This window comes from Mus pahari, chromosome 1 (assembly GCF_900095145.1).
Source record: "Mus pahari chromosome 1, PAHARI_EIJ_v1.1, whole genome shotgun sequence".
In the NCBI taxonomy this organism is placed as follows: Eukaryota; Metazoa; Chordata; class Mammalia; order Rodentia; family Muridae; genus Mus; species Mus pahari.
In genome coordinates this window covers 79,549,360-79,558,015 of record NC_034590.1, presented here as the reverse complement: position 1 = coordinate 79,558,015, position 8,656 = coordinate 79,549,360, and the positions used below count along the sequence as shown (strand labels likewise).

Here is an 8,656-nt window from a genome sequence, read left to right as displayed (position 1 = left end):
CACTCTGTAGACCAGGCTGGCCTCGAACTCAGAAATCCGCCTGCCTCTGCCTCCCAAGTGCTGGGATTAAAGGCGTGCGCCACCACCGCCTGGCTACTTTTTTTTTTTTTTAAGAGTTGGACTTTGTGAATATGGTTCCATATGTGTGTGTGCATGTGTATGTACGTGTCATGACATATGGGTGGGGCAACTGGGGGAGTCAGTTCTCCCAGTTGTGGGTCCTAGGAATTGAACTCAGGTAGGTTTGGCTGCAAGCACCTTTCCCTACAGAGTCATCTTGCCCCATCTTGTTTTAAAAAACAAACAAACCAAACCAAACCAACAAACAAAAAAATAGGGTGTCAGTTTGTAGTTTCAACTGTCCTGACACTTGCTATGTAGCTCAGAATGGCCTGGAACCTAGTACAAACCTCAAGCTGTCCCCAAACTCAAAAGCAATTCTCCTGCCTCAACCTCCCTTTTGCTGAGATTAAAAGTATGTGTCACCGTACTCTATTCCTCTGTTGTATTTCAGAGCCCCCCTTTTTTTTTTCCTTTTTAAGATTTTATGTGTATAAGCGTTTTGTGTAATGGTTTGAATGAGAACAGCCCCTCCAGGCTCACATATTTGAATGCTTGGTCCTCGGTCGGTGGAATGGTTTGGGAAAGATTAGAAGGTGCGGCCTTGTTGGAGGTGTCTCGCGGTGGAGGTGGGGGTGTCGGTGGGATTGGGATTGAGGTTTCACAAGGCAATGCATTCTCAATCCCAGCTCTTTCCGACTTGTACCTGTGGATCAAGACGCAAGTCAGTAACTGCTTCAGCACCATGTCTGCTTGCCTGCCTGCTGCCATGCTCCCCACCGTGATGGCCGTGGGCTCTAACTCTCTGAAACTAAACCCAAAATAAATCCTTTCTAAGTTGCCTTGGTCATGGTATTTTATCAAAGCATTATAAAAGTATCTGAGACATGTATGACTTAACTAAGACTGCATGTATGTATTTGCAGCATGTATGTGCCTTGAAGAGTCCAGAAGAGGGTGTCAGAGACCCTGGGACTGGAATTATAGATAGTTGTAAGCCTCCATGTGAGTGCTGAAAGCCAAACTCTAGTCCTCTGCACAGGCAGCAGGGCTCTTGTTTATGAATCATCTTTCTAGCCCCTAATATTAAATCTCATTCTATTGTCTTTCCTATAGCTGGAGAAGCGGGGGGCCCTGGTTGTGGAATTTGAGGCTCCCCTTGTCACAGGCCTAAAGCTGCCAACCCAGCAGCAGAAGGTGGTATTTCCAGAGGATGTCATTCAGTTTTCACCATCTGTGCCACACTCACTGCAGCTGGGTGACAAGGTGCTGGCACCTTGGGAACCGGGGCAGCAGCGGTATGGCCCCGGCACTGTTCTTGTGGGCTTGAAGAAGCAAAAAGGACAAAGAGGTAAGGGAGCTGCCATGGCCCTGGGGAGATGTGTCATGGGACGGGGGCATGGGGGAAAGGAGCACTGTTGGTGGTCAGAGCTCAGGGGTCTTAGAACCACAGCAAAAAGAACCCTTGTACCATACCTGGTGGCCTTCTCCTGCAGTGGCAGCTGAGCCAACCCTATCTTCCAGGCTCTGCAGTGGTGGCTTAGCCAGTCCTAACTTCCAGGCTCTATGATATGTTTAGTATTAGGGGGGACAGACACTGGTGGCCTATGCTGTAATGCTAGCCTAGCACTTAGAAGCTGAGCCAGGAGGATTGCTGCAAATTTGAAGGCAGACTAGGTTATAGAGTAAGAGTTTCTCAACAGTGGTGGTGCACGCCTTTAATCCCAGCACTCGGGAGGCAGAGGCAGGCGGATTTCTGAGTTCGAGCCCAGCCTGGTCTACAGAGTGAGTTCCAGGACAGGACAGCTAGGGCTACACAGAGAAACCCTGTCTCGAACCTCCCATGTCCCCCCAACCCCCCAAAAGAGTTTCTCAACAAAACAAAAACCAAAAAACCAAACCAACCAAACAACGCTCCCAAACCAAAACACACACACAAAAAAAACAAAAAGTGGGGGCTGCAGAGATGGTTCAGTAGTTAACAGCACTTGCTATCTTTGCAAAGGACCCGTATTCAGTTCTCAGTTCCCAGCACCCACATGGAAGCTCACATCCTTCTGTAACTTCAATTCCAGTGGATCCAATACTCTCTTCTGGCCTCCCTGAGGCCACGTATGATTGTGTACACCTACATACATCAAGGCAAAGCACTTGTACACATAGGATAAAAATTAATAACAATATTTAAGAAACAAATCAAGAAACTAAAAAGTATAAAATAAAATAAAATAAAAGGAAACAACCTAAAATTACCATGTCTATGTCAGTCACCTAAACCATATAGCATGAGCTGGGTGGGTGTGATGTGTGTGTGTGTGTGTGTGTGTCTAATTCCAGCATTCTGTAGTCTGAAGCAGGAGGATAACGAATCTGAAGTCAGCTACATAATGAGACCTGTCTCTCAAACTCAAACCAATAAATGTAACAATAACATTGCTATGTGTGGTAGTGGTGGTGAAGGTATTCTAGAATCATGGGAGAGTCACCAAGTCCTCTAGGGACCGACAATCCTCTTGAGCCAGCTCGACAGCACAGCTTCTGCTGAGGCTACATTTTGGTACTGCACGAAAGCCAAGCCCCTCTAGGTCATCTTTAGCTGAGGAAGGAAAAAGGCCCCTGTAAGTCACCCAGAACTGATGGTCAGTGAGGTACAGGAGAGGGCGACATTCCCGCAGGCTCTCTGGGCACTGTGGCACATGGCGATCCAGAAAGAGGAGTGGGGTGGGCCTGAGGTTTTGGATCTGGGGATTCCAAAGAGCCAGGAATTCAAAAAGAAATGTCTCCCTTTCCTATTCATAGCATCTAAAGAAAAAGAAATCACTGTTCACTTCTGGAATGGCAAGACAACAAAGGTGCCTCTAGGCAGGGTCAGGTGGGTGTCCCCCACGGTCTGGAAGAAGGCAGTGGAAAGACTACAAACACCTCATACCAGGGACTGGGGACCTCACTGCTCTTGGCTGGGACCCGATGCTGGATGCACCACACAGAGGCATCCTCTGGACTCTTCCTTCTTATGCCCTCCCTGCCTCTCCTGTCCCCGCTGCCAGCTTCAGTGTCAGAGCAGCTGCCCTTTGGTGGGGCCTAGCTGGTGGCCTCTAACTAGGACTTCAGAGCTCCCAACCAGAAAACTCCCGGAGCCAGAGGTGAAGCCCACAGCTCAGCTTTTGCCCCTACAAGGTCCTAAGGAGGAGCCAGTGGCAGCGCTCAGCTACAGTATGTCCTCCTCCTCCTCCTCCTCCTCTTCTGAGGAAGAAATTTCAGAGAGTCATCCGGAGATGGGACTGCCTCAGAGACAGATGGTAAGCAGGGCAGTCAACACTGACCCCATCCTTTCTGAGACTCCTCTGCGGCAGTGCAGCCCCCACAAGCCTGAGTGGAGGTACTGGAGGAGAAATGGGCTTGAGCCACCCCCTGGAAAGTCAGGTATGTTATACCTGGGGTGTGGTGCTAGCTTCCCAGGGAGGGGCTAGGGGCTGCATGGGTCTTTTGAGAGTCAGGTACACCCTGGTGGGCTTGGATGTAATGTGTAGAATGCAAGCTGTGGGGGAGACTGTCAGATGAGAAAAATAGTAGCTTCCACATGAATAGGAAAGGACTGGTCAGTTGATCTTTGCGCTCTGATTTATACATCTATTTATAATATCTCTCTCCTTTTTAGACAAGGTCTCCTGTAGTGCAAGCTGCCCTTGAATTTACTAAATATCCAGGGATGACTTTGACCTCCTGATCCTCCTGCCTCTACCTCCTGAAGTAGGGATTACAGGCATGTCAGGTTTACATGGTTCCTGAGTAGAGCCCAGGCCATCATGAGTACTAGGCGAGTACTCTGTCAACATCCCTAGCCATCTTTGCTTTTCTGTCTTCACATCTGCTAACAGGGCACCACTTGCAGATGTTGATGAGAGTCAAGACCCGAGCAAGTATAGAAACTGGACCTTAAATGTTGGGAATTAGGTTGTACTGTCCACATGGGTCCCTCAGTAAGAGTGGGGAAGCACCACATTTTGCGGCTCATTTTACACATGATGCTGTGGCCACCCCTCGCTTCACCTTGAGCTGAGGACTATGGAGCACACCTGGGTGGGTTGGAGATGTATGTTATTTTCTGCCTCATACCTATCCTTTCTAAATTCCTATCAGATTGCATGAAGAGCAGAAGTCTAGTTAAGATGGCAGAGCTACATGAGGGAGGTGGCCTGGAAAAGCATGGCCTGGGTTTGACATTGGAGTCCTGAGGTCACTGGTCCACTGAGGAGGGATTTGTGGTAGGCATACTATGCTCTAAGAGTTAAGAACACCAGGGCTACGGGCTTAAGGGCCATTCGGCACTGCAAACAGATTCACTGCAAGTCCTTATTTGATGTCATTTGAAGCCTTATTGAAGCTGTTCCTAGAACAGCTACTTAGCCAAAAGGACTATTTAGCCTATGAGCAGTTCATTCTCACCACAGAAGTAAGTCTTCAGTTCCAGGAAGTCGAGATCTTGTTTCCACTTTCTTGGGTAACTCCCTTAGACCCCAGGATTGGGGACAAGTTAGGGCAAGTCTAATCTATTCGCTATATATTATTTCTTTTAACAACAATAAAAAGCTAGATGGTGGTGCCGCATGCCTTTAATCCCAGCTCTCGGGAGGCAGAGGCAGGTTACTCTGAGTTCGAGGCCAGCCTAGTCTACAGAGTTGAGTTCCAGGACTACAAAGGAACCCTGTGCTTATTGCTCTTCCTGAGAAGCAGAGTTCTGTGCCCAGCATGCATAGGGCAACTCGCAATCATCTGCTAACTCTAGCTCCAGGGGATCTGATACCGGGTTCTGGCCTCTATAGGTACCTACATATATATGGCATATACCCATATAGATATACACACATATAAATAAAAATGAATCTTTTTGTTGTTGTTTGTTCTGTTTTTCAAGACAGGGTCTCTTTTTGTGTGGTTCTGGCTGTTCTAGAACTTACAATGTAGACCAGGCTGTTCTCAAATTTAGAGAGCCATCTGCCTCTGCCTCCCAAGTGCTCCCAAGTGCTGGGATTAAAGGCTTATGCCAATCAATGCCAGGGTAAAAATAAATCTTTAAAAAAATGTATAAATAAGCTGGGCATGGTGGCGCACGCCTTTAATCCCAGCACTTGGGAGGCAGAGGCAGGCGGATTTCTGAGTTCGAGGCCAGCCTGGTCTACNAGCATCGACTCTAGCTCCACAATGAAAGACACCTACCAAGACAACCCTGAAAATGCTCCTTGCTGCTCTAAAAAAAAAAAAAAAAAAAAAAAATTAAAAAATAACTTGTAAATGTGGAGTTCTAAGTAAACTTAAAATAGTTTTAGAGGCCAGCCTGGTCTATAAAGTGAGTTCCAGGACAGCCAGGGCTACACAGAGAAACCCTGTCTCGAAAAACCAAAAAAAAAAAAAAAAATGTATAAATAAATAAAAAGAGAAATGTCTCTTTTGGGTCTTAGGTGTTTTGTTGTATCCTAGGAAGATTAATTTCTGGAGCTCGCCCATGGAGCATCATCAGGAATATCCTAAATCTACATAGAGACTATTCTAGATGGGGTATGGGGAAAGGGCCATCCCCCGATCTTTCTTCCTGTTTAGATCTAGTCCTGAGAAGTCCCACCCCCTGCTGTTTTTGCTGTTTCAGCAGTTTTGACAGTCTGGTTATGTAGCCCAGACAAGCCTGTTTCTAGGATTATAGATGGAAGCCACCATGCAGATTACAGTACTGTCTGTCATAGTCAAGTGGCAAAGATAACTCATGTGTATAAAGCCATGTATGAGCCAGAGGTGGAGACAACAGCAGGTGACAGAGCCTTTTCCTTTCCAGCTTTGTGTCCTTGTAAGGAAATGTAATGCCTGACTTCTAAATATAACTGGTATTTTATCAGTACTAAGTACTAGTACTCCATCCAACAGTACTTGATACAAGTCTGTCAAGTTCCAAAGATCCATTGGTTTGTGGGTCCTCTGCCCTCTGAACATGGCTCTATGCATTCCCTTATAGGGACACTAGCTAGAAAAAGGAAAGCTGCTACCTACTGTTGTCTCCAACACTGATCCCACTAACTAATCTTGGCTTTAGGAATAAGATGTCACAATAAGATACCCAGGAGCTAGCTCTGAAAGCTACCAACATAAAACCATGGTGAACTCAACCAGAAGCTGAACACAATGAAGTCAGGGCATTTGGACAAGCAGGGGATCACCTACCTTCCTTTGAAGAAAGCCCTGAACATCTGGGTAAAGCACAGAAGGAACCCTTAAGTAGCTCTCTCTGGGCTCTGTTCTGTTTGAGAATGGTGAAGCTCTGGCTCCTTTCCAGAAATCCACACCTACCCTCTGTTCTGCCTATGTCAGAAGGCGCACAGAACCCACAAAGTTCATCCCAGGCTTCTAGGAGTATGTGCAAGGATCCCTAAGTGTTCCCAGCACCCAAGTCAGGCAGTTCACAACCACCTGCAACTCCAGTTCCATGGGATCAGATCCCTTCTTCTGGACTCTTGAGAGTACCTATAGCCACAGGTGCAAACCCATACATATACAGGTAATGTTAAAAATGGCGATGACTCGTTGGTTAAGAGCATTTGTTGCTCTTGCAGAGGACCCAGGTTTGGTTCCAGCACCCATATGGCAACTTACAACCATCTCCTGGCCACCATGGGTAACAGGAATACAAGTGGTACACATACATACATTCAGGCAAAATACTCGCACGCATAAAAGTAATCTTAAAAAGCAAACCAGACATTGTGGCTCATGCCTGTAAATCCCAAGATTTGGCAAGCTGATACAGGATTGTTTCAAGTCTGCAGCCAGCCTAGGTGACACTGTGTACTAGGCCGGTCTGCTATTACACTGTGAGATTGTCTTATCTTAAAAAACAAAACAAAAGGGCTGGTGAGATGGCTCAGTGGTTAAGAGTACCAACTACTCTTCCAAAGGTCCTGAGTTCAAATCCCAGCAACCACATGGTGGCTCACAACCATCCATAACGAAATCTGATGCCTTCTTCTGGAGTGTCTGAAGACAGCTACAGTGTACTTACATATACTAAACAAACAAACAAACAAACAAATAAGAAATGGCATTCTTTAAAAAAAAATAAAAATAAAATAAAAAACAAAAATCTTTACAATTACAGTCAGCATATATGAATTAAGAGTTTTCTCTTACAGGAAGTTAAAGGATCATGAGGTAAACCCTTGAAAAGGGCTTACAAAGAATAGTTGACAACGGAACAGGAGGAGGCTGAGCAGTGGTGGACAAGAGTGCCTAAGAGCAGCTGCTCTCCTGAGACCTGCAGGGGAGTGGCATTCAGAAGCACCTGTTGTGAGGGCCTGCACTGGAGCTCCCTGCCAGTGGCCTGATGAACTGCTTAGGACACCTATTCACGGAAGGGGCAAGTGTGCCCATTGCTTTGGGCAAATGCATCCCATTTGTTCTGTCTTCTCATAAAGCCTACAAAGTGGGAAACATTGTCTTTTTTTCTTTTTAATAGCAATAAAATGAGTTCTTTTTATTTCCAATCTCTCCCTTTATTACGATAATTAACACTTACTTGGAAGCCAGCAGTAAAAGCTGTTCAGACAGCACCATTACATTGTTTTCAGGCACACAAGGATGGGGGACGTCTATAAGTTCAGGTTAAAATGAGCTTGAAAGAGATCAACTCCAGTTCAGAAAGGCTGCCCCACTGCAGCCAGCATAAAAATCAAGATTGATGCATCATTATTAAGACAATTATAGGGTGGTTTTATTCTTCTTGCAACTTAGAGAGTGAAATGTCGGCAGTGATGGTGAACATCACACAGGGAAGACCAAGTCCACACTTTGCCCGGGGTCAACTGCAACCACGTGCGTCTTCTTGGTTAAGTTACTGGAGCCCACAGTGACAGAATAGGTCCCTGGGTAGACTTCGATGTAGAGGTCCTTAGAGATGTTCTCAGTCTGGAAGGAAAAGAGGTAAGGTGGTTTAAGGACAGATCTCAGAGCCATTTTAGCATCTCCATCAGGCTACCTCTGCATGAGAGAAGTGGGGCAAATGTACAGATAAGGGGTCCTGCTTTCAAGGCCCAGCTTGGTCACATGATAAAAAATGCTTGTTTGGGTGGCTCTCTGCCTTCTTTCTAAATCTGTGAGAATACCTACCTAATATGACAAGCAAGCATGTGAGAACTCTGTAAATGACAAAGTGTTATAGGGACATTCTGAATTATAATACCACAGGTGTGGCTGCTTACACCCTCTGGAGGCAGAGGCAGTGGGATCTCTGTGAGTTTGAGGCCAGCCTACTTTACAGGACAGCCAGGGTTACATTAAAAAAAAAAAAAAAGACCCTGTCTTAAACAAACAAACAAACAAACAAACCCTAAACCAAACAAAAACAAATAAACCGAACCAAAGCAAAAAACAAAACAAAACAACAACAAAAAAAACCCAAAAACCGTCTGAGGACCCTAGGTGAAAAGGCATGGTTAGGCGGAGGGAGAGGGTTGCGTGGGGATCTGAAGCAGATGATGACACCTATGAGCAGAGACTGGCAAGGTCTGTTGGAACAATGAGAATGACTCTTGTTAGTCATACTTTTTTTTTTTTT

General features: G+C 45.9%; 2 protein-coding genes across 3 annotated transcripts in view; one reads left to right on the top strand and one right to left on the bottom strand.

The window, feature by feature from the left end:
* Positions 1 to 7,266, top strand: part of C1H11orf16 (chromosome 1 C11orf16 homolog) — an 11,337-nt gene extending 4,071 nt beyond the window's left edge. The window contains exons 4-6 of the mRNA XM_021201428.1: positions 1,177 to 1,411; positions 2,860 to 2,932; positions 7,236 to 7,266. Of these exons, the coding sequence (XP_021057087.1) occupies positions 1,177 to 1,411; positions 2,860 to 2,932; positions 7,236 to 7,266 (339 nt within the window). The remainder of the gene's footprint in view (positions 1 to 1,176; positions 1,412 to 2,859; positions 2,933 to 7,235) is intronic.
* Positions 7,267 to 7,580: 314 nt separating this feature from the next.
* Positions 7,581 to 8,656, bottom strand: part of Akip1 (A-kinase interacting protein 1) — a 9,116-nt gene continuing 8,040 nt past the window's right edge. The window contains exon 6 of one of the 2 annotated variants that reach the window (XM_021215433.2): positions 7,581 to 8,007. In XM_021215433.2, the coding sequence (XP_021071092.1) occupies positions 7,864 to 8,007 (144 nt within the window). In that variant the 3' untranslated portion in view covers positions 7,581 to 7,863. The remainder of the gene's footprint in view (positions 8,008 to 8,656) is intronic. The other variant, XM_029544567.1, reaches the window with a different exon arrangement.